Raw genomic sequence first — 25,917 nt, 5'->3', positions numbered from 1 at the left:
AAAATTGCCCTCCCTGGAAGACATAAGTGGATGGCGGCAAATGTTTTACTTTTAAACTCGGACAAAACAGAGATGCTAGTTCTAGGTCCCAAGAAACAAAGCTCTTCTCCAGTTTCAACTGTTCTGCATGCGGCTATGGAACCCTGACCTGTTCACCGGACATGCTACCTTGTCCTGTACCTGCTGTTTTCGACTCGCTACCGCACCTGCTGTTTCAAACTCTGAATGATCGGCTATGAAAAGCCACTCCTGAGGTGCTGACCTCTTGCACCATCTACAAGTACTGTGATTATTATTATTTGACACTGCTGGTCATCTGTGAACGTTTGAACATCTTGGCCATGTACTGTTATAATCTCCACCCGGCACAACCAGAAGAGGCCGCCACTCCTCAGAGCCTGAATCATCTCTAGGTTCCTGCCGTTCTAGGGAGTTTTTCCTAGCCACCGTGCTTCTACGTTGCTTGATGTTTGGGGTTTTAGGCTGCATTTCTGTATTGCACTTTGACATCAAGCTGATGTAAAAAAGCCTTTATAAATACATTTGATGGATCTCTGTCAGCGCCAGGTGTGTATGAGTAGTGCGTGACCCTAGGGTGGCAACACAAACATTAAGTAATTTTAATGGGTCTTTCTCCATTCTTATTGTTTAATACTGTTAAATAATTTTTGGTTGAATTGCTCAATATCTCATTTGCGATCATTTCCAGACTGCCACGTAGAGCGGCACGTTATGCGCAAACAATCTATGCCTTATTTTTCTCCAAATGTTACAATTGTGATTTGACTTGCGATTTAGAGTAAAACACTTGGGCGAACTGTTGGAATCATGGAAATATAATGATTATTCAAATTCTATAGTTAGAATATAATAGTGGCCACTTTGAATAGTGTTGTTTGACATGACAACGAATGAAAATGCCATGGAGTTATTGTGACCAGGTAGGAACCAATGTGTTTCCTAGGGGACCCCTATAATCTTTGGCTACATTTAATGTTCTCTTAGCTACTTCACGTAGCTAACATTTTTGCTTAGCGCATTCCTCTTTGATTTAGAAGATACTGTTGCACAAACATGCCGATTTAGGTATCCACCATCACTGGTATTATCCCGCTATATAGCTAATAACGTTTGCTCTGACTCAGTACATTTATTAGCTAGTTAGCTAACTAGTGATTAGCATTAAAAGGCGAGCAAGATTTAGGCTAAACTTGCTAAGAAAATACAAACTAGCTGTTTGCAGAGGTAAGAAACACAAACTAATAGTGTAATTATAGACCACTAGTGGATTTATCCTAAGAAGCCAAGTGAAAACAACGTTGTTGCATGTGCTGCATTGACCATGCAGACTGTACGCAAGTGTCTCTTGGTCGAGGAACAACAAATGTGCTCCTTGAGTGATTGACAGGGGGTGGGGCTAGGCCTGTGTGGAAAGGGGCATGGAGAGAGAGGGAGAGAAAGCAGACTGAAGTAGCGAAGTAAACTATAAAAAAGGAGGTTACACATGGCGTATTACATTTAACAAACCAAACATTTACATACCGATCTAGAAGGTAAATTAAAACCCAAACCAGTCAGCGCATGAATACCAGTATATCGTAAAATACGGTATATCGCCCAGCCCTACTGCACCAGAATTTTCTCTCCCGGTTTTATGGTTTGAACGATGTGCATAATTCCAGTCCATATAATACAATACAGTAATAAGGTCCACACTCAAAAAGATTAGCCTACTGGAGCTAGTTGAATTGATTTAACCAAGAGAGCATATAGCTAGCTACATCTACGGGCTTTTCTGTTTTACCTACTGTAATGTGCTGTAGCCGATATCATACACTACATGGCCAATAGTATGTGGACAACCATTCAAGGTAGGGAATTTGGCTATTTCAGCCACACCCGTTGCTGAAAGGTCCATAGAGAAACGTTGGAAGTAGAATGGCCTATACTGAAGAACTCAGTGATTTTCAACATGGTACTGTCATAGGATGCAACCTTTCCAACAAGTCAGTTCGTCAAATATCTGCCCTGCTAGAGCCAACTGTAAGTGCTGTTATTGTGTCCATACAGAAATGGTTTGTCGAGATCTGTGGGGAAGAACTTGACTGGCCTGCACAGAGCCCTGACCTCAACCCCATCGAACACTTTTGGGATTAATTGGAACACCGACTGCGAGCCAGGCCTAAACACCCAACATCCGTGCCGGACCGCACTAATGCTCGAGGCTGAATGGAAGTAAGTCCACGCAGCAATGTTCTACCATCTAGTGGAAAGCCTTCCCAGAAGAGTGGAGGCTGTTATAGCAGCAAAGGGGGGACCTACTCCATATTAATGCCCATGATTTTGGAATGAGATGTTTGACGAGCAGGTGTCCACATACTTTTGTAGTGTATATGTACTGAATAGCGGCACAATCATTTGGGCTTGGAATCATTCAAATGTCTTTCATATAGGGCTCATGAAACGCATTAAATGTATCATCAGGCTCATTTAGTATCCAGACATAGGCCTATTTCTATGCTTTTTAATGCTTTGAATTACACTTCCGGTTTTGCAGAGAAATACCGTGTTACCAGGCAGAAAAGTGATTTAATCTCGGGATGGAACATTTGTAAGACACCAGCAAAATATTCAACCCTAATCGAAACAGGAATAGTGTCTTTCAAATTTGTTATAGGCTGTTAAAGGCCTGTAAATGTGGCTCATTTGGCCAATAACCCTTGTTAATTGATCCTGCTGGCTGCGTGGGCGGACGCCCTAATGGGTTACGCACCCAATGCATATGGATGACCAGTAAATTTCTCAAATGTCCAATTAAAATCACAGAAACCCTGGTGTGTATATGCACTTTTTGTGTGTCTCTGTGTCAAAAGATGGTATCACAGGATGACGTGTGAGAAGGTGTGTGGGTTTTACTACAGAGGAAACTATAACGTCCCCTCTAAGATCCCGAAATACACGAAGCCAAAACATACACACTCAGACGTGCCAACCCGTCCAACTTTTTAGAGTAGCAGACGCACGTGGCAAATTGGAGATTCAACTCGTGTGCATAGCATGTGCCAAATTGGGGTCCCCCCCCACGCTCGTGCGAGCGCTGTTTGTGAGTCGGATCACAATTATAGAATTGTACCAAATCAAGTCTATATAAGGTTGGAATACTTTACTGACAGCGTTCCATTTAGGAATGGAACTTCTGAGGCGTGTGTACTCTGCTTTTTTTGCGGGTCGGGGTTACTGCTGCTCTGTCTGTTTCCCGCAGTCTCCTCACTCTCACCATCTGACATAGCTTTACTGACTAGCTGCAATAACAATCATTTGCAAAATTACCCGCTAATTTTCTTATTGCATGGGACCTACTGTACGCTTACTTTTTTTCATGCGCACATGCGCTTAGACAAACATTATGAATCACACCGAGTTCAGTTCAGTCCTCTAAAAATGTATTTACAAAACATAAATAAAATATTCATACTGATAAGTACAGAACATATGAAATACGTGTTTTGTGGAATTAGCACAGAGATAATTGGAGATATGGAGATAATTATCTATAACGTTTTTCTTAACACATGCCCCCAAGTTTAGTCTCTATAGTAAAGGAACGCTTGTCACCTCTCAAACAGGGCCAATCACTAGGGCCAGCACACAAGTATTGGTTTATTGACACGGTTCCTAATCAACACTAAAAAAAAAAAAAATAACGCTTAAGTAGGCTACCGCAAAGGGAATCTGAACGCTGTTCGCTAGAAGAGTCCGGTGTTTCAGTCTATGTAAAAGGTGCATATTGGATTTCTTTTGCAGCGCATACAATCTCAAATCTAGTGCAAAGACATTTTAGAAGCATTGCCTCTATAGCTAACACCGGACACTTATTCATTCCCGACTCCATTTAATGCCAAGATGTTTATATTTATTTTTGATTATATATATATATATATATATATATATATATATATATATATATATATATTGTAATGACCCGGCTGGGTCATAAAGGGAAAAGAGACGGACTCTAGGTGTGCAGGTCAGAACACAGGTTTATTCATAAACTGGGCTATTGTTCCGGCCACAACCCACGCCGCTAAACGTACACAATGTTACCCTGTCGGGTCAAGAGTCACTCTCATAGGAACAGATCAAGGCACGAACAGAAGAGAGAGAACAATGAGACAGTAATCCCTATTTATGCATTTCCAAATCCCGCGGTATTACCCATCATACCCCCCCAACCTTTCCATCTGTCCTGACATATTTAACCCCTGCTAGTAGCCATGAGAACCATAACACACCCACAAACACAGAACACAATACCGGGTCGTTACATAGCCCCCCCCTTTCTAAACCCTAGCCCCTAGGGTTACACAACAAAATCCTTAAAACGACCCGGAGGTCGCATCAGTCTCTTGGGCCTCCCCGTGACTCTCAGCGGTGGCCCCCCAGAACGCTCCTCTGCCCCAATGTCATTTCCAGCGCCCTCCGAAGAAGCAGCCCCCTCCCCAGGCTCAGGTTGTGCTAGAGTCTCCTCGTTAGACTGTTCCCGTGGGCTCACATCAGAGCCCTCACTCCCATTCCCTACCGTTTTCCTCCCTCTGTAGGGTGCCAATCGATCCCGGTGGACCACCACCTTCCTGCTCCGTGGGGGAACCTCCACCCGGTACGTCACCTCCCCCACTCTCTCTATCACCAGACACGGCCCCACCCATGCACTGTCCAGCTTTGGGCACCGCCCCTTCTTGCGCGTGGGGTTGTGAAGCCACACACATTCTCCCGCTCCAAAGTGCCTCCCCCTAGCGCGCGAGTCGTAGTGGCGCTTTTGGCGCACCCCTGCGTTTTCGAGTTGCTCTCTTGCGAAGGTGTGAGCCGCTTCTAACCGGTTCTGCAGACGACACACATAGTTCGGGCCAGGCAAAACCCCGTCGTCATTATCAGGAGGGTGGCCAAACGTCAGTTCGGCTGGGGTGCGCAACTCACGACCTAACATTAGTAGTGCTGGGGAGCACGCAGTCGATTCTTGAACAGCAGACCTACACGCCATAAGAATAAACGGTAAGTGGGTGTCCCAATCTCTCTGGTGTTTTGAGGTAACGATGGCCAGCTGCTGTGCTAATGTTCTGTTAAATCTTTCCACCAGCCCATCACTCTGGGGGTGAAGCGGAGTAGTGCGCGTCTTCTCTGCGCCTAACCGTCTACACAACTCTGAGAACACCCGTGACTCGAAGTTTCTTCCCTGGTCGCTGTGAATAGACTGTGGCACCCCAAACCGACTGATTATTCCCCCCACCAACGCATCAGCTATTGTCCCCGCCTCCTGGTCTGGGAGAGCGTAAGCCTCCGGCCACTTGGTGAAGTAGTCCATGGCGGTTAGAATCCACCTGTTACCGCTGTCTGTGGTTGGAAACGGCCCTACTATGTCTACCCCCAGTCTCTCCATGGGCTCCCCTACTGGGAATTGTTGTAGGAGGGCGTGTGACTGACCTGGAGGTCCTTTTTTAGCAGCACACTCGTCGCACTGCCTACAAAAGTCCTCAACATCCCTCCTGTGCCTTGCCCAATAGAAGCCTTTACGCATGCGCTTTAACGTTTTGGAGACCCCAAAATGCCCTGCGCCTACTCCCCCATGAAGCTGCTGTAACACGCTCCCCTGCAGCCTTTTGGGCACCACTACCTGCCACGTAATTTCTCCAGTCGCTGGCTTTTTCCACCCCCTCTGGAGCACTCCCTCAGCCACTCTAAGGACTGTGAATTTAGCCCACAGTCCTTTGGTGACTGGTGATAGAGGGGCTACTTCCCCCCACGGCGGTCGTCTTCTCTCTTCCACCCACCGCAGCACAGGACGCAGCTCTGCGTCCTCCTCCTGGCGACGCCTCCACTCCCCAACGTCCACAGCCTCAAGCTCCCGGCACTCTGTCACACTCAGCTGACTCACCGTGGCGGTGACTCCCTCCTCCCTGCACAGTTCTCTCTCTCGCTCCACCCGTTTGGCGCAGTACCCACAGCCATCCTCAGCACACGGGCGGCGGGACAAGGCGTCTGCATTGCTGTGGCGAAGGCCGGCTCTGTGCTCCACCTGGAAGTCGTAGGGTTGCAGCTCCTCCAGCCAGCGGGCAATCTGACCCTCTGGCTCCTTGAAGGAGAAAAGCCACTGCAGGGCGGAGTGATCCGTCCGGACCACAAACGGCAGGCCCCCCAGGTAGTACTTGAAATGGCGTACTGCTGCCACGACAGCCAAAAGCTCTCTCCTTGTCACGCAGTAGCGTTTTTCAGCCTTATCAAAAGTTCTGATGTAATAAGCTACTACGTGTTCCCCATCAGGGCCACGCTGAGCCAGCACAGCCCCCAAGCCCTCATTGCTTGCGTCGGTGTCCAGGATGAACGGACGGTTCGGGTCTGGTGAGGCCAGGACAGGGGCCTCCATCAGGGCACGTTTGAGGGCCTCAAACGCCCGCTGGTGCTCTTCGGTCCACTGAAAAACAGTGTCCTCCTTGAGAAGGTGGTTCAAAGGAGCCGCTACTCCCGCAAACCCCTTCACAAACCTACGATAGTAGGATGCCAGCCCCAGGAAGCTCTTAACCTCTTTTTTCCCCCCTGGAACTGGCCACCCCCTCACAGCCTCTACTTTGTCTGGCATCGTGCTGATGCCCTCACCACCCAGCTGATGCCCCAGGAATGCCACCTCCCTTTGCATGAAATGGCACTTTCCCGGGTGTAATTTTAGCCCCGCCCCCGAGATCCTCTCCAACACTCGCCTAATTGCCCCCAGTGCCCCCTCAAACGATGTGCCGTGCACCAATATGTCGTCTAGGTACACAACACACTCGTCTCTCGGAACCCCCGCCAGCACTCTGTCCATGAGCCTCTCAAAGGTGGCAGGAGCATTACAGAGCCCGAAGCACAGCACCTTGAACTGCCAATGGCCCCTATCCGTGGAGAAGGCCGTTTTTTCACGTGCCCCTGGCGAGAGGGGCACCTGCCAGTAGCCACTGCGCAGATCAAGGGAGGAGAACCACGAGGACCCTCTCACGTGGTCTAGCGACTCATCAATCCTCGGTAGGGGATAAGAGTCTTTAGTGGTGACAGAATTTAGGCCCCTGTAGTCAACACAAAACCTAAGTTTACCCCCTTTCTTAGGCACCATGACGACCGGCGCGGACCATGGGCTATCTGATGGCTCAATGAAATCAGCCCGCAACATGTCTACAATAGCTGTGTCTGCTGCTTCCCTCCTGGCAAGGGGAATACGACGGGGCCGAATTTTAATGGGTCGGGCGTCCCCAGTGTCTATTTCGTGCTGGACTAGGTGCGTTTGTCCTACCTCATCTTCCCCCCAAGAGAAGCTATCTTTAAAGTCCAACAGCAGCTGCTTTAACTGTCTCTGTTGTCCCTCATCCAGACCCTGACAGTTCTTCAGCCACACAGCCTCGACGGCGTCGATAGCTTCCTCCTTCCCCCCGTCGGGCTGATGGGGTGAAGGAGCCAGTGTATTTTGGGCTACTGGGCTGCCTGTGCTTGCACCATGATGGGGAGTGAAGGCCGTCGCCGCCGGAGACAGCTGCTGGGATGGCACAACGACCAAGGGAGCAGCCGGGATGACCGGTGGAGTCTCTGCAAGCTTGGAGGAAGACGGAGGGACAGCCCTGCCCCCTGCTGGCCCTCCCGAAGGCGACATTCCCACTGTGGGCCCCCCCGACAGCCTCAAAGTGCCCGAGGCTAAGTCCAACTGAGCCCCACAGTTTTTCAAAAAGTCCATTCCCAGTATACAGGGGTCCTGCACCGCTGCTACCCACACCGGACACCCCACAGTTCTCCCCCCCACGGTCACAGATAGCTGACACTTCCCTAACATGGGGGCTAGCTCCCCCGTGACAGTCCGTAGCTGGACAAGGGTCGGCTCCACCCGCACCCCAACAGGTAGTATGTCTGGTCTCACCAGGGTTACTGTAGAGCCCGTGTCGACCAGGGCCAAACATTCCACCCCCTCTACCTTGACGATGACATTGCAGAAGTCCCCAACGGTGGTACGTCCCACCACAACTACAGGACTAGGAAACCCGGCGGCAGCTACACCCTGGGGGAGCAGGTCCCCACCCTCTTGTCTGCGCTGCTGGGTACCTTCTTTGCTTACAGTGGGTTCGGGGGCGGGCCCACGCAGCCCCCTGCGCGCGAACCCGCTGTCGTTTCCCTGGTGACGGGGGAATCTGTCACACTCTCGCTGAATGTGGCCAGGCTGGCCACAACCCCAGCAGACAATAGGAGCTGAGCTGACACTGCGACGTTGCCTGGAGCCCCTCTCCATGACAAGCGAAGCAGTCTTGACTAGCCCGCCCAACTCGTCAACCCACTCCGGTTTTGTGACCCCTGGCACCCCAGCCACCGCTGCTCTCACCTCTGGTTGACTGGCGACTTCCACTCTCACTCCCTCACCCCAGATCAGCTCCCTCTTCCTGGCTATCTCCACTGCAGCCCGCAGAGATGGTGGGTCCGCCATCTGAACATGCTTACCCAGTTCGGTGGAAGAGAGCGCTCTAATAAAACTGTCCCGTGCCAGCTCGTCCTGCACCCCAATCGGCATAGTTGCATAAGCCCGCCTGGTCAGGCTCAGAATATCACTTGCCAACGCCTTTAATGATTCCCCCTGAAGTCTCTTTTTGTTACTCAGTTCAATCCGCAGCATGTTGGGCTGCGCGTCGCTGCCGAAACGGCCCCCCAATGCCTCCACTAGCGCACCATAGTCGTCCCTTTCGTCCGGGGCTAGCGTTAGCAGGCATTCCGACGCCTCCTCTGCCAGGCTCAGGGCAAGCTGTAACGCTTTCGTCTCGTCAGACCACCTCCCGGCTCTAGCCAACAACTCAAATTGAGTGAAAAAAACTTCCCATTTACCTTGTCCATTGAACTTTGGTAGTTTAGCCGCTACCGTGGCTAATGGCAATAGGTCGCCGCCATCTCTGTTTACCTTAGCAGGCCCAGCCATTTCCGCACCCGGTGACGTCGATATCCCCGTCGTCGTGACGTCTGCTCTCGAGAGGTGTGAAGGAAAACCCGCCAGTTCTGCCATCTTGCTGACTGACAATTTAACTCCCGCCATGTGACTCTCCAGCCTTCCTACGGCAGTCGCCGCCTGACCCTCCCGACCGGGTACCCCCGAGCCCACCACGGACACTTTGTCCGACTCTTCCTTAATTTTCCGTCTCGCCCCAAGCATCATGACCGTAGATGCGAGTCACGCTAACGCCAACCCGGCCTATACTGAACAGCTAACTCGCCTAGTCTCTATCCCGTAGTTCGAAAGCACTTCTGACACCAATGTAATGACCCGGCTGGGTCATAAAGGGAAAAGAGACGGACTCTAGGTGTGCAGGTCAGAACACAGGTTTATTCATAAACTGGGCTATTGTTCCGGCCACAACCCACGCCGCTAAACGTACACAATGTTACCCTGTCGGGTCAAGAGTCACTCTCATAGGAACAGATCAAGGCACGAACAGAAGAGAGAGAACAATGAGACAGTAATCCCTATTTATGCATTTCCAAATCCCGCGGTATTACCCATCATACCCCCCCAACCTTTCCATCTGTCCTGACATATTTAACCCCTGCTAGTAGCCATGAGAACCATAACACACCCACAAACACAGAACACAATACCGGGTCGTTACAATATGTAATGCTTTGTGTAACGTGGATCATAATTACTGTTACAGTCTATCAAGTTGCGTGATCCTCGTAATGTTACGTGGAAAATACAACTAATGGGACGCAGAATTAAATATATACACTCGAACAAATGCGACCAGTTATTTCTCGTATTTGCATTTAATTTCTTTCAAAAGTAAATGCGAGTGAACTGCTGGCACTTTAGAGCCCACTGAATGTCCATCTTATGTTGGCTAACGTTATCTTGAAACAATTGGTGTTTACCTTTCCACAACACTTGGGAGTCAAAAAGGGATTTGTCCATGTGTTTACGTACAGCTGACAGTCAGGAAACTCAGCATCACAACAAACGGGAGGAGGGGCAGACACCGGGTACCTACGTCGAATAATGATGAATTAATCTCCATGTCCGTTGACACAAACTCCGTACATGTCTGTGTGTTGCTGCAGCTCGAGAGTCGGGATGTTAGAGTTACTCAGTGGATTTCTTTTTTTATTAAAATGTTGTAAAAATAAAATATAATACATTAAAAAATATATATAAAAAAAATCTAAATCAGGCCCTATTTATTTCTGCGTACTTTTAAGTCGATTCTTGTACACGGACAGAGAATTGCGTAGTTGGTACGCAAAATGCGTGCATGTTGGCAGGTCTGCACACTGTTCATCCAAGCCCTGGTGACTACACGCACTCAAACATAACTGGTGACTGTTTGATTACCGAGATTGTGCAAGGGTACCAATAAGGTTACTGGGGATATAGGCTAGCGCAGGGAGCTAAATGTGAGACACCCCTGGCCTAGACTATACTGTACACAGGGCAGCCAAGTTGACGGTACCCAACTCTGCGTGTGTGGAGGGGTGCGAGTGAGCTTTTTGAAGTTTGCACAGTAAGCTTGAGCAATGTTTTTCAATAATGTGGTATAGCTGTACAGACAATATGGGGCATGTGTTTACTGTAAGCACTGAATCCTATGTACATCTGTCATGTGTAACTCAAATTTCTTTCTAAAAACAGTGCACTATGTCAATGCGGGATTTGCGTTGAAAATTGGTTTACGCACACTGACCCAAAAAGACTGTCAAGATCACATAGTGATAACCTTCACTGTGTAGACAGATTTAATCTTACCTGTTGAAGAAGCTAGCCAGTGGCCCCAGCATCTTGGGCTTGCCCTCATCCTCTGCCCCCGGATCCATGTGTCTCCGCCGCGGACTCCGCAGACCCCCGCCGATATCGCCGCCTGGCGACAACGACAGCGCCACGTCTGAGAAGTGGGCGCTGCCGCCATCGTCGGTCTCCATGGTGACGATGGCGCTGGAGTCGGAGGTGACCATGAAGTCCAGGATGTCCTCGTTGGACGCCGACAGCGTGGCAGAGAGCTCCGTGCTCAGACTGGACACGCTGCACACTGAGATGTCGTCGCTGCGGTTCAGGGCTCTGCCTCCCACGCCACTCATCCCCATCGCGATGACCCCCACACCAGCGCTGGACCTGGGGGCGGGGCTGAAGAGGCGCACCAAGTCGAAGCTGCTGCGGGGGAAGGTGGAGGACTTGCGGAGGCCAGCGCTGTCTCCAAACTGGTCCAGAGAGAGGGTAGCGGGGCCCTGGTCGTGATGGTTCGACCCCAGGGTAAGGCCACTCTCTCCTGGGTGTGGGTGGGCGTGGATGTGCTCGGGGTGGTTGATCTCCAGGGTGGGGATGCCAGAGTCCTGGGAGGCCAGGCTGTTGCAGTCCTGGTCATCATGGCCCCGCTGGGGGCTGCCGTAGTGCAGGGCGGAGGCCTTATAACTGGGAAGGGAGTGCTGGGTGAAGGGGGGCTTGTTGTGCTCATGGTGGTTGTGGAGGTCTGGGCTTGGTTGTGCTGTGGAAACGGGGTCTATGCTGACCATGCCATTCTTCATTATGGTTCCTCCAGCCGCACCTGGAACGAACAAGGAATTAATTGAAACAGAGCTGTTATAGGGACGAGAGTCTCCTACTAGTGATAATGTCATATAGTAGAGTGATGGTTGTCTGGATGGCCTCTAAATGGCCAGGCACAAATGTTTTCGCATATAGACATTTAAAAATTCCATTCATATTGTCCTTCGGCGTGACGTTTTTCAAACAACATTAGCATACAGTTGAATTCATTGGACCAACTTTGGGTTGACAGGTCAGCAGAGCAAGAAAGTCATGCTCCGGGAACCTAACTACTGAGGAAAAGTAGGACTAGGACAGAGATTAGGTTCTCTGCTGACAAATCACTGACTCAGAACTCACCTCCCCATTGGCCAGGCCATCAAATAACAGTAACAATGGAGCAGAAACATACAGGGAAGTGAAAGAGGATCCGGCCAGTAACCAGGCTGAAACTGAAACCCAAAACGCAGCCTGAAATCTGAACGGACCTCCTGTACTGTGTTCCTGCCTGGACAGCAACAAATAAGCGAAGACTGTACATCGGAGTCTAGGCAACAAGGGGTCTTACTGTTGAGGTCCAGGAGAGAAGACCCCTCGGAGAGAGATGTGTCAGACACTCCCCCCATTTTATAATTCAGGGGAATCTGAATTAGAAAATGAGGGAAATTATGTTCAATTGGGAGAAATTGCTTTGAAAGTGCTTTAAAAATTGGATTGGATTGACAAGCTTCTAAAAACCTATTTTCTACCACAGTAAAACTAAAAGTACAGTGTAAAGCGGCAGAGTGCAGTCAGTGTCATTGTGTGGATCTGAAGGAAACTGTGATTAAAAGATTCCCACAAGTTTAACGTCTCCTGAGCAGAACTGGAAGAGACACTATACTGCCGCCGGGTGGGGGGGTGATAGATATACTGCCCCTGGCACAATACTTGTCACCAAGCGCTACAAGAAAAAGGGAAAAACATAGTATGAGAAAATAAAGATTATCTGACAAAAAAAATAGGCTACTGACTGTACATATGATTGAGAACTGAATAAAATTCCTTAATGATAGCAGTTTCCCACTGACTAAACTGACCTAAAGCCCCGGTCAGCTTTAACCTGATCAAGAGTTTGTCATGTGAGTCTCAGTTGGACTTGGCCCCAAGACAGGCTGGAAACAAGGAGCGGGGAGAGACAGAAGAAAGCAGAGCGAGATCGACAGACAGGTTGTCACTGTGCTAATGAAGCACATGCTTCTTTTAATATCTAAACCTCACACCTGGCAGAAAGAAAATGAATCAATGTTGTCATGGCAACCGATGCTATCATTTGTCGTGATAATGGTTTGTCTCCCAGCCTGGAAACCACTGAGTCGGACGAGTGGTAAAACATTTTTATAGGAATTAAAATAACATGTCAAGCGTAATCTGTATTTGGTAAGAAGCTGAAATGACACTGCATTTTGTCTTCATCTCCTCACAGTAGTATTTTTGTTAAGATGTCATGCGTTTGGCAATTTCTACTCCTGGTCGGTATGTGAATGATTGCCATAGTTCCTGAAAGTAGTACAAGCCGAGTCTGTTTCCTGTGTTTGGTTTAGCGTCGCGGGAAAGGCATGGACACATTTCACAATAGAGAAGACCACTATCAACGACTAGGCTACACAAACAACAATGCTTAAGCTAATAAAGACTAGATGATACACTTCCTCTCTGTGATATATCAAAGCACCTCTACTAGAGAGAAAGAGAGAGAACAAAATGGTGTAATAACAAAACGTACCAGCGTAAAAGGGATTCCGTGTACGCATAATACAGACAACGCGACTGAACTGAAGATGACAATGCTGGACACAGACTGAAGACTGAGTGGAGCGGAATGAGTCTAGGCCTGTTCACTTTGACAAGTGTGAATCCTGCATCACACCTCTCAACACACCCTGGACACTCATACCTAGTGCAAAATTGCATTGTTCTCATTATTGCTGGAGATGTAATGACTAGAAACTCATGTTGCGTTACAGTGGTGTGTATTCATGGATGCCAGGGGATATGAAATAACACATATGGAATCATGTAGTAACAAAAAGTTAAATATATTTCACATTTGAGATGCTTCAAAGTAGCCACCCTTTGCCTTGATGACAGCTTTACACATGTGCTATTCTCTCAACCAGCTTCACCTGGAATGCTTTTCCAACAGTCTTGAAGGAGTTCCCACATATGCTGGGCACTTGTTGGCTGCTTTTTCTTCACTCTGCGGTCCAACTCATCCCAAACCATCTCAATTGGGTTGAGGTCGGGTGATTGTGGAGGCCAGGTCATCTGATGCAACACTCCATCACTCAAATAGCCCTTACACAGCCTGGAGATGTATTGGGTAATTGTCCTGTTGAAAAACAAATGATAGTCCCACTAAGCGGAAACCAGAAGGGATGGCGTATCACTGCAGAATGCTGTGGTATTATTTAATTCAAAATAAATAATTGACAGTGTCACCAGCAAAGCAACCCCACACCTCCTACTCCATGCTTCATGGTGGGAACCACACATGCGGAGATCATCCGTTCACCTACTCTGCGTCTCACAAAGACACAGTGGTTGGAACCAAAAATCTCAAATTCAGACCAAAGGACAGATTTCCACCGGTCTAATGTCCATTGCTCGTGTTTCTTGGCCCAAGCAAGTCTCTTCTTCTTATTGGTGTCCTTTAGTAGTGGTTTCTTTGTAGCAATTCGACCATGAAGGCCTGATTCACACAGTCTCCTCTGAACAGTAGATGAGATGTGTCTGTTACTTGAACTCTGGGAAGCATTTATTTGGGCTGAAATTTCTGAGGCTGGTAACTCTAATGAACGTATCCTCTGCAGCAGAGGTAACTCTGGGTCTTCCTTTCCTGTGGCGGTCCTCATGAGAGCCAGTTTTATCATAGCGCTTGATGGTTTTTGCGACTGCCTTTGAAGAAACTTTCAAACTTCTTGAAATGTTCCATAGTGACTGACCCTCATGTCTTAAAGTAAAGATGGACTGTCGTTTCTCTTTGCTTATTTGAGCTGTTCTTGTCATAATTTGGACTTGGTCTTTTGTCAAATAGGGCCATTTTCTGTATACCACCCCTACCTTCTCACAACCCAACTGATTGTCTCAAACGCATTTAGAAGGAAATTCATTCCACTAATTAACTTTTAACAAGGCACACCTGTTAATTGAAATGCATTCCAGGTGACTTCCTCAAAGCTGGTTGAGAGAATACCCAAGAGTGTGCAAAGCTGTCTTCAAGGCAATGTGTGGCTACTTTTTTGGGTTTCTACATGATTCCATGTGTTATTTCATAGTTCTGATGTCTTCACTATTATTCTACAATGTAGAAAATAGTACACATTTTTAAACAATCCTGGAATAAGTAGGTGTGTCCAAACATTTGACTGGTACTGTATATACAAAATAATGTATCTTTCGTCTCTTTGTGTTTTTATATTTTTCAGTAAATTCGCCAGTGGCTGAATCTCAGTGGATAAATAATCAGAGTGAGGGAAACAGCGCCCCTCTGTCGAACTATGTGTAGCCTATTTATCTTATGCTGTCTGGACTGAAATAGTATGACATGTTGCTGCCATAGCATTTGATTGATTATCAGCAAGCATTTGGCCTCCCTTGATAAAACAATTATAAAGAAATTGCCAATCAGCGTTGAACTGAGCTCAACTTTGGGTTGTCCTGGTTCAGCAAAATCCCCCCCCCCCCCCCAAGGGTGGCTAGTTTGGATTTGGCTTCACACCAATCAAATCACATTTTAAGCAAAATGTCATCTTTGTTTCTGGTCTGCTTGTGTTGATGTCCTGCAGTAGCTAGCATGCTAAATCAGGCCTTTCCTAAGCCATGGATGGAGATGGGGATTTGGCTTGTGGTTTTGACTTAATTCTCTGTACAGGCCAATGATTATGACACCAGTTCTGATCTAACCATTAATGAATGTTGTGCCATTGGCCTGAGACGATTGAAGTTCAATATGTAGCCTAGCCCTTTTAGGCTCACATTAACTAGCTAGCTAACTTAGCTGGTTCATTGTTGCCCATGCGATGAAGTTAGGCTACCGAGCTAAAATGCTTGCTAGCCTACGACAACAAAAACTAAAAACGTACTGTATGACAGAGCCATAGACAGTTTGCCAACACAAAAGAGGATGGCATTAGCATTCAAGTAGTTTACAAGTAGGGCGAGTCAAAAAAAAGAAAAAAAAGAATCACCTCTGTGCATGCATGCGCACACACACACAGAAATCAGTACCATGTACAGCCACATGATATTTAGCAACATTGATTGGACTAAATTGTTTTCGGTATCTTTCAGTTTGTTTCCAGTGTATTAAACTAAGTGTAGCCTTGTTGATTTGATTATGTTTAAAATGTTTAAGTTGAAATGGTGCTGAAATAGTAGGGGCAGTGCAGTACTCCTGTTGTCTTTGTGCTGACTTGTGATAAATCTGTGGTTCTAAATCAATAGTTGTTAATAAACTGTTGAAAACATGAACTTGCTTGACCATGTTGCAGGTCATATAACTGTTTGTTACATGCAATATCTTCTTTGTGGAGTTCACCGGACAGATGTTGGTCTCCAGTTGTGATGAAACAAACATATGTGTAGTTGAATTGATTCCGCCATTGTGTGACTGTTCTCTTTTTTGTTGTCACGGCTTATTGCATATCACCCTGGCATATGAACGAATGGGTTATAGAGCCAACAACGCAATTATCGTAACATAGGTTGTAATATGGCTTCTTCACTGGCTTGGCTTCCTCAGTGATTGGCTTGGCTTCCTCAGTGATTTTAACCACGCACCGCTACTGTTGAGTTAGACTGTCACTAGAGGAAAACACGATTAGCTTCTTCCAACCACAATTTATTAAGTTCAATACATCACCATTGAGTGTCAAGGAGTGGCAATCACTATGAATTTCTAATCATTTGCTACTGCACTTTCATTGCCAGTGCAGCATTGTGCCATAGGCAATAATGTCATTATGAATAAATAGGCTACTGATTTACATATCATCCACCTGTTGCTCCAGCTCCACTACTAGCATAAATCAAATGCCAAAAACGACAGTCTACCTACCACTTCCTCTCCGGTTTTTGGTCCCCTCCGTGGAATGTGCCATGTTGATGCTACAGGTGGGCTGTCAACGGGGCCGGTTGCTGTCGGCTCCTCGATCGGTCCATGATGATACGTTGCTGCAACTTACTTATCCTCACCTCCGCTCTAAGCATAGCTTGGTGTTTGTTTACAGAGAAAAGTGTCTGTTAAGTACGCTTTTAGGACTCATTGACACACACACACACAACGTGTCATTCAGCAGTGATAGGTAAAAGTACGAGCCGTACGAATGTGTCATTTTGGTGGCTTAAAAGTGCCACAAATGCCAATCATGTCAACTTGGCAAACGACTCGCTCACGCGATTACCAACGTCTCAAATGATACGCTACGTCAGTTCTATACGCTTCCCCTTTCCTTTATTCAAGCCGATAGTGTTGCTCAAATGTTACAACAGAGCATTAAATAACTACACAATCTGGATTGGTTCAAATTCTATGAAAAGACACTAGGTAAGTTTATCCAGTCTTTGTAATAACATACCTGTCTCGGTGCTTCCGCAGCCATTTTAAAATAAACTTACCGAATTGAGCGCAATGTAATCGAGCCAAGAAAACGACAGCGTCGATGAATTCACCTGTCAGCCGCCAAGGCGTGAATAATCGTCTCATTGTCTCCATCCAATGTCCCCATCACAAACAAGACAAGAGTTTCAATGTGGTCAACTTGTCCAGGAACCTTATGGTAAATTGAGTCCTTGTTAGATGTTAAACTAGGACGCCAGATGACAATGAAAACAGATGGTGTTCTATGCATTTATATTGTGACACTTAGCTGCTGTAATGCAATGTGGGGTTTTCCATTATTTTCACTCAATCTCCACATATGCAGAATTTAAAGTCATAATCACTTTCCTATGACCAAATAATGTAAAAAGTGTATAGTTCAGTCCAGCAATTCAAGAGCAAATAAAAGTAGTTTCAAAATATTTGACCATATACAGGTGACAAGGCTGTACTATTTATTAGGACTATTGTATGTATGTAGCAGATCATATCTGCCCTCTGGTTTCAATGTGGAGCCAGGAAGGAGACTAATTTCTGCATTATACTGCCTCCTTGTGAAAGTGTATCTTTACACTGATATCAAATTCTCTATATTGATACTCTCTACAACTATTATGCCCATTAATTATAACACTGAACTCATGGCAATGCATCCTTAAGTACAGCGAACATGGTGCAAATAAGACATGAACAGAACCGGAGGTGATTTGGTTTATACCTTTATTAGATGTTAAAAAAACTCCACAATGAAAACAATTATTTACTCGGGGTGTACATGAAATTAGAACAATACAACCACTTGACACAGTTGGGAGAAGGATGAGGGAGTAAGGTATGGGATGAGCTGGGATGGGAGGGTGTCATCTAGTGGAAATGAAGAGACAGGGAAAAGTCTGGTTTTCAGTGCTGGATATGCTATGTTCTTCAGACCACAGTACAATCAAAACTCAATTTGTTAAACCTTTTCAATGTAGTTTCAAATGCATACTCTCACTTGATGCATTTTCTCACCAAACTTTTTTCTTCTCAATATATAAACAAAACCTAACCATGGAAGAACATAAAAGGAAAATACATGGGAGTTAAGGAAATGCATCTATTTAAGTGCTTTGTGACTCAGTCTCAAATCCACACTCACAATTTTTCTATTTTTATTATCACTTCTTTACCCTCACCTGTACTTATTTTATATAATTAAAACCTGTTTTGTTTTATTTATTCCACTTAGAGATGACGTGTGATGTTGGCATGCTGCTCTTATTTGAAAGACACTCCATAACGGTTGGGTCTTTATTTTTTCAGCTCTCCCTCACTCAAAAATAACTTTTCATGCTAAATGAACAGTGAATTTCCTCCACATACACTTAAATGTTTAAGTTTACATGCGCCAAGATATTGCATATGACCGAGGGCCATGAAAAGGTCATCCTCACATTACTTATGCAATCTCAAATTGCTCGGCCAGCTTCAAAAGTTAGCTCTAAAACTAAGTGCTGTACAATTAACTCTGTACAAATCTTGGGATTAATAAACACCTGTCAATTTTTTGCTCAAATAAAGTTTCAGTAATAAATTAATGCTTGAATGAAAGTACTGATGCACTGCCACATTGTTTTGCACCTACTTTAAAAACAAATGTTTAGTATTTAAGTATTCCTGAGTGACTGACAACTGTCTAAATAAAATAAAGAATTGAAAGCAGCCTGACGTTTTCTGAGCAGTCTTTCATTCACGTTTCGATCGATTTAACACAAGTGAAGAACAAACATCAAATTATGGGGCAGACACTGAGACCCTGGCAAATTGAAACAGTTTGCTATTGACTTTGCCAAACCAACTCAAGATACCACTGTCCATTAAGAGGTCTATGAATAGTCTGATCAATGACAGTGCTCAACATGGAGACACACTGTGCCTTGTGACAGTGCATTTAAACCCGTTTGTGCACATGTTGTTGGCAGACATATTTTGGACTGCACAACGAATGCATCCCAAGAGTACATCGAGGCATGGTCACAAACATTTGTTGCCTGTGCTTCAATTCCTAAGTCTTCTGAGGGTGAAAACATTCACCCAGTTCTTGCCCCCAAAAAAACGGTATATGGACTAATATTTTGAAAGGGAAGGAGGGGAACAAACACCTGAAATAACCCCCTGCAGGGATATAAAGATATGCACAACGCACAATGCATTTAGTCTAAAGATGTGAGTTAACTCAGGATTTAATAGTCAATGCACAGGTCACAAAAACAATCGATCCAACATCTTAGGGCCTCGAATTAAACTTAGTTTGTGCACTTAGAGGGTTTGGGGCACAAATATGTTTTGCATTTCTCTTGGTAAAGTTCTAGCACACAATGTCATTTTGAACCAATGTCTGTACGTGTTCAATGCAGACACACGTACGCACACATAAAAAAGTGAGACATTTCTGGATACAGGCTTCTGTAAACCAAAAATGAAAGTAAAACACACCTCTAAATAAAAATGAAATATTTTTGTACTTCGGTGGAATTATGTTATTTTTGGTTGATCACCTTTTCCTCTGTTTTATATTACACTTCAGTTAAGTAGTGTCAGCATACATTTTTTATTTATTGCCTTTAATATCCTGCTTCTGCTGTAGACTTTACAGTCCAATGAGCATAGTGATACTATATTCTTGTACTACAGTCTGATTTTGTTGCCACCTGATGACAATATCTAAATCAAATACCTGTAACTATTTACTTCAATTGTTATTACAGGCCAGTTAACTTACTAGTTAAAATAAAAACCAAGCCCACATAAAGTGAGAACCATCAGCAGTCAATTATTTTGCTCTTATTTTTTTCTCTCCAAAATATCCTTGCACTCTGCCTCAAAAAAACAAAACTACAGGATCTACAGATCACGGCTCACAATATCGAAATTGCAACAGTAATTCATAGCGCCAATTGTTTGTACTGTGGAGTTGATTTTGATTGCACCAAATCGGTGCCTCTGTAGAGATGACTGGAATTGAATATTTTTTGCAAAGGGCCATTACTCCCCAAATTGAACTCAAACGTGCTTTTTTTCTTTTTTTGTTGTTGCATTGAACATCAGTTTTTAAATATTTTTCTTGTTTCAATTCCAAGAAATACTTTTTTTGGAAGTTATGTACTTTTTTTGCCTCACAAACCATACTACCTACGTCTACTACTAAGGTTCTGAAAAACTGACAACCACCCTTCTAAATCATACTAATTTAGAGCAACTTTGCACACTTCTGGGGGGGATCTTTGATACAGATTTTTCAGAGGAAAGCTGCACACATTCTTTCTCTTTCCACATTCAGAAAGGCACCCATGCTACCGAAAAAAACTTCTAAGTTATTGCACAACTCAAAAATCGCCACATTCTTCCTTCACTTTCTGAATGATAGGGGTGGAGAAAGAGAAAGAGGATGCAATCGCGGTGCTTTCATACTACGTTATGAAGAGCGACATCACAGTCGGTTCATGGAAATTGTAGCAGTTACACTAGAAAATAAGGAGTGAGACTAGTAGGACAGGCACAACCATTTGGACACCACAACTACCAGTATCCTAGTTTAAAAGCAAAAAGAAAGCTGGAAAAACCGATAGAAGGAAAAACAAGATAGTCCCTTATATCTAACTGTGACTAATGAAGATTATTCATGTCTGGAAGAATCAACTAAAGCAAAATCTATGTATGCATGTATTCAGATCTTGCATCACAAAGACATGTAGAACATTTATTTTTTTTCTTCATATTTTCACTCTTTTGTTGTGGTTGTTGATTACATATGATTCAAGTTAGTAAATGAAAATCAGCAGGGTTGGGATGTGGGGGGGTTCCTCTGTCCAGAAGCCTTTGGTTTCCCGGTCCTGAGGTCTCCCCTATATCTGCTAGTAGAGGTGCAGTCAAACGAGAAGAGGTTATATCCTCTCGACAATAGGCTTACACTCCACAGAGCTAGAGTTATCAGATGTTGCTGCTCCCTGCAGGAATAAAGACATTGGGTGAGAAAGATGGCCTCCAGTACAGTGAGCTTGTGCACATGGTATTTGTTCATTTAGCCTCAGCTTAAAGCAAAACAGAAACGTTTTGTATTTGATCACTGGATTAAAATGTGTTGACTGGAACATGTTTCAAGATTGTGTCACCGGGGTGGGGGTTTGGGGGGGTAGAGCGTGCTGGTGTTGGCCTGGCTGACAGGTATGTCTATTCTAAAGCACTCTGAACAGCTGACACCTATAGGAATGACTATCCTGGCTGTGAATGCTGATGACTTGCAACTAAGCTACACATTTTAATATTTGCAATTCAGTTGAAACTAAGTAGTTGCATATAAAATGTATGACCAATTCATGACCCATCTGCATCTGTCAGGACAAACGAAAAAAAATCAAAAGCTTGCAAATTTAAAGGCAATAAAAATGAAGTAATCTCAGCCGTAGGCCCAAGATACATTTACCCTAACTCTGATTGATCATACCTGTACACTGAGATCCGGGGAAAAGGGGGGAACAGAGTGTGTTCTGCCACCAGCACTCATCTTGCTGGCTGCCAGTTCCTCCCTGTCCACTAATATTTAATAGAGGGAACTAAAAAGGAGAAAGGCAAGGTATTAGTCTAACGCAGGGGAAAATGTTTCATTGTAAAAATTTAAAGTCACTTCTGATCCAACCCACCTAGACATTCTTATAAGATTCTTACCTCATGCAAATCTTCAATGAAGTCATAGGTTTTCCCATATGTGGGACACTGACCAGCCGCTGCACATTTGCAGGCTTCCTTCTCTCTGCAAGATTCTTCCTTCTGAATCTGATTGACTGGGACGTCCATCCGTCCGCTTGCCATCAATGTTGCTGCTCCTGCTGCGGCCGCCATTTCGCAGTCTAAGCAGATCTCTTGCTCAGCGATTGGCAGAAGGGTGCTGGAGCCCTCCTGAGAATCCAGTGAGGTCTGGGCACTCTTCTCCATGCCAGACTTCTTCAATCTGGGCAGGAATTTACCAGATTCCAGTTCTGACTTCCCGTAGCAGGGGCCCTCATTTTCTGCGTCCTCCTCCAGCGGCTTGAGGTCGGCCTGAGGGTCATCGAAGAGATCTGGCAGGGCCAGGAATGGAACACTCTTCTCTTCTTTCTCGGAATCAGCCTCCGACTCGCTCCCTCCACCGGGCGACAGCTCTGAGGCGGATATGGGTCGGAAGTGAGTCCTGGGGGAGATGCGGATGGCCCTGTACTGGGTGGTCTGGTTGATGCCGTATAGCCGTGGGTGGAAAGCGTCGTTCTCAGAGTCCGAGCACAATATAGACTTGGGCTTGAACCCCGGGCTGAACGAAGACATGTCCTCAGGCTCGAAGGAGCACTCTACGTGGAGGACTTGAGAGAACTGATTGTTCAGATCGAAGGACGCAAACGGGTTGTCGAGCCCTGGCTCCTCGCCTTGGAAGCCTGCACAGGATCCGAGTAAATCTTCATGGAAGATTAAAGAAAATCCCTTATGCAAACCTTCCCCACCTCCTTTAGTAGCCTGGTCGCTCTGCCCGAAGGAGACCAGGGGCCTCCAGAAGGGCTTATGGCCAGGGGCAAAGCAGCTGCCCGTATTCATGAACACGTCTGTACCAGCAATGGTGACCACGTCTGAGCCAGAGGCGGCAGCAGCGGCACACTGTAGCAGGCTGCCTCTCGCGTCGCCAGGCGGCACCACGGCCCAGTCCTGATCACCACTGAATGTCTTCAGCTCTCCGTACACTCCTCCCAGGATGAACGAAGTGTTGTCTTTCTCAGGGTTCACGTCCCAGGGCTTGGACGGCGTCATGTAATCCCCGGAAGCATTCATCTTCGAGAGTTCATTTTTGTCCAGGAGGGCCTGCTCTTCATTCTTGCCTTCCCACAGGTGGTACTCAGAGTGCTGCACTGCCTTCTTCAGAGGCCCCTGGATGGGACCAACTTCCTTAACCTGCACGTCAAGACAACCGCAGTGGTAGCTGCTCGACTCTTTGGAGAACAAGTCCTCGCCTGGCTTCTCTCCTCCTAATGATAGTTCAGGATCTCCATCTCCGATAGCTGTCCAAATGTCCTTTATTATCCCTGAGCTGTAGTTGTCACACTGTTGGTTTGTGTCATGCGAAAACATGGCAGCGTCGTACTGTTCTAACGCTATTCCACAAATGGACTCCAATTTAGATTTCTTTGCGAAGGTCGGATTGGACACTGTGCCTACATTGGCCTCATCGCACTGACGACTGGTGTCTTCTTGTAAAAAGTCCAGGATTTCTTCCTCTAGGTATGTACCAGAGATGGGGAGGATTATACAATTAATCTCTTCATTGCCAATTAGAGCAGACTCCTCTGTATGAACGTTTATTTGCTCATTGTCTGAACGTGTTTCTTCCGAATGCGACCATGGACTGCAGGTTCGGGTTGAAAGGTTTGAACAATGTTCAGTTTCATCGAAGGCACTATTTTTGGTCCAAATTAGCAAACGAGACTGCTTGTTACAATGTGGTTCTAGACAGCTACTTGAATCTGTGTTGTTTTCTTGACCAACGGTGAGTGAGTCGCAGGGAAAAGAAAGAGTGGGGCTATCGTACTGCAGCTCAAAAAGAGACAAGCGCGAGTTGTTCAGACCAGACGCTTCGCTCGTGGCTTCTGGGAGATGAGGCTCCTCCAGGTTTCCAGGCAGCGTGCTGATGGTGAATGTAACACCGTCCAAAGCGGGGGAGAGCTGAACGGGAGAGTCCCCTGCAAAGCTTTCTCCATCTTTATCTTCAGAGCTAGAGGATGAATAACATCCCCAGACCTGAGCCATGTTTTCCAAATCCTGCATGAGGAACCCATCATCTCCCAAAGCATCCAGACAGCCCACCCTTATTGCACTTTCCCGTTGCTGCTCAAGGCCATCTAACACTAAACAACATTCTGTCTCAAAGTCTCTTTGTTCTTCGCTCTTCTGTCGAATCATGCTCAAGATCCGACTCTCTTGTACTGAGTCTGAGGCACTAGGATCCAATATGGATTGATAAATATCAACTTCATAGAAGTGAGTGAATTCAGACAGATGGTCATCATCTAAACCTCTACTATCCTCAGGCGGAGGGAAGCTTGAGGTCCCATTGAGGTCGTTAGCCTCCTCATTCGAGTCGCCTGGCACCTCAACAAAGTGCCCATCCACAAAGGTTCCCGCTGCCAGATACGCCCTCTGGAAGCTTGCGTTGGCAATGTAGATGCCTTGCATTCTCTCAGACAGCCCTTCAAAGTTGGCGGACATAGTCGAGTCGTCTGGAGAGTCCACCTTACTCCGGTACTTTGTTTCCAGTTTGCTCTTTCTGCTACTGAAAGGTACAAAATACTCTGTGATGGGCTCTGTGTACCACAGGGGCTCTTCCATGTACTCCTTTTTGTTGCTGGCCTCAGCTCCGGACTCCTTTGCCCCCCCCCAACCTGGATATTTTCGAATCTCCTTCAGCGGCCTGTTCCCCTTTTTGTAGAGCTGTGTTTGCCTTGCAGGGCCTCCAGTGGTGCTGCTGCTGCTGCCTCTAGCATTCCTGCGCCCCTCTTTGTCAATGGCCTGCAGAGACAGTTTCACTTGTCCTCTGTTGCGCCCCCTCTTACTCCTGCTGCCCGCCTCCTTGGACTTGTGCCTGATTCTGGCTGCTTTCCTGCTGGAGATTTTGGAATCGCCTGGGTTCCCGCTGGAGCTCGAGCCAGCCTCACTAGAGCCAGAGGACCAGGAGCGAGGCCGATACTTGCCCTCTGACCTGTGCCCCGCCTTCCTCTTGCTGTGAAAGGCAGCTCGGTCCTCCGCTGTTGCGCCACCATGGTATCGGTTCTCTTTCTCCTTCTTGCTGCGTCGCTGTTGGGCTCTCTCGCTGGTTGGGTTAGTGGTAGTGCAGCATGCCTCAGGGGTTCTCTCATTAGTAGCTTCACCATCGCTGTTGCAATCTTTTGGGGAGGAGGTGTCAGTGCTGGTCTGCGGGGCTGCAGAGGATGATGAGCCAGAGTAAGCGCTGGCTTTAGCTTTGTTCCACACCGTCATGATCTCTCGGAGACAAACAGATCCCTCTGACAAAGGAGGAAAGGCTTCGTAATACCTGCAACAACGAGAGAAAATGTCAATTAAGATAAATAATAAAATGAATGAGCACATGTTTAATGGGCATAAAACTAAAATCAACTAGTTGTGCCAGCTACTCAGGACAGTATTATTGTGGTTATGGGTAAAAAAATATATTTAAAAAAACATACATTTCCACCTGGTCCTTTGAGGAAGAGGACTCAACTTGTTCAGGAGACTGAGATCCATAAGATTTGTTGAGCGGTTTTTCTTCTGTGAAGAATTATAAGCAATATGATAAGAAGCGTCATCATTGAAGTGTTTTTATATTTACTAGTTTGTTACAACAGGGCATACAAATGTATAAACCCAAGATACAAACCTTTCTGTTTGTTTTGGATGTCCTTGAGTTTGGAGCAAAGCTCCTCGACCAGGCTCTCAATTCCAGAGTTCTGTGGGGGAAAAATTAGAAATTAGAAAATTAGAATCCATTGAAGAGAATGAATATTAATAAAACATTTGCATCAGACCATTCACAAAGTAATGGGATATATCCAACAATAAGCTTTTTTTAAAGGCAAACTTTGACCCCCATTGTAACACTGACTAGAGGGTATTAACATAGGGCTGACAGAAGTCTAACCAGCTGACTGTCAGCACGGGCATG

At 46.1% G+C, this 25,917-nt stretch overlaps 2 protein-coding genes across 4 annotated transcripts in view; both read right to left on the bottom strand.

Annotated features, from left to right (window-relative positions):
• The window catches only part of LOC139561312 (TBC1 domain family member 14-like), an 85,825-nt gene extending 68,506 nt beyond the window's left edge, over positions 1-17,319 (bottom strand). The window contains exons 1-3 of one of the 2 annotated variants that reach the window (XM_071378324.1): positions 17,219-17,319; positions 16,659-16,812; positions 10,787-11,579 (exon numbers count right to left, since the gene is read on the bottom strand). In XM_071378324.1, coding sequence (XP_071234425.1) covers positions 10,787-11,579; positions 16,659-16,701 — 836 coding nt within the window. In that variant the 5' untranslated portion in view covers positions 16,702-16,812; positions 17,219-17,319. Of the gene's footprint in view, positions 1-10,786; positions 11,580-16,658; positions 16,813-17,178; positions 17,199-17,218 lie in introns of those variants that run through there. The other variant, XM_071378323.1, reaches the window with a different exon arrangement.
• A 585-nt stretch (positions 17,320-17,904) lies between these two features.
• Positions 17,905-25,917, bottom strand: part of LOC139561311 (uncharacterized protein KIAA0232-like) — a 43,915-nt gene continuing 35,902 nt past the window's right edge. For both annotated transcript variants that reach the window (XM_071378320.1, XM_071378322.1), the window contains exons 4-8: positions 25,633-25,702; positions 25,442-25,523; positions 21,906-25,287; positions 21,685-21,793; positions 17,905-21,187 (exon numbers count right to left, since the gene is read on the bottom strand). In XM_071378320.1, the coding sequence (XP_071234421.1) occupies positions 21,171-21,187; positions 21,685-21,793; positions 21,906-25,287; positions 25,442-25,523; positions 25,633-25,702 (3,660 nt within the window). In that variant the 3' untranslated portion in view covers positions 17,905-21,170. The remainder of the gene's footprint in view (positions 21,188-21,684; positions 21,794-21,905; positions 25,288-25,441; positions 25,524-25,632; positions 25,703-25,917) is intronic.

Source organism: Salvelinus alpinus, chromosome 31 (genome assembly GCF_045679555.1).
Source record: "Salvelinus alpinus chromosome 31, SLU_Salpinus.1, whole genome shotgun sequence".
Taxonomy (NCBI): Eukaryota; Metazoa; Chordata; class Actinopteri; order Salmoniformes; family Salmonidae; genus Salvelinus; species Salvelinus alpinus.
Note: the sequence above shows the minus strand (reverse complement) of the source record. Positions and strands in the feature narration are given on the sequence as shown.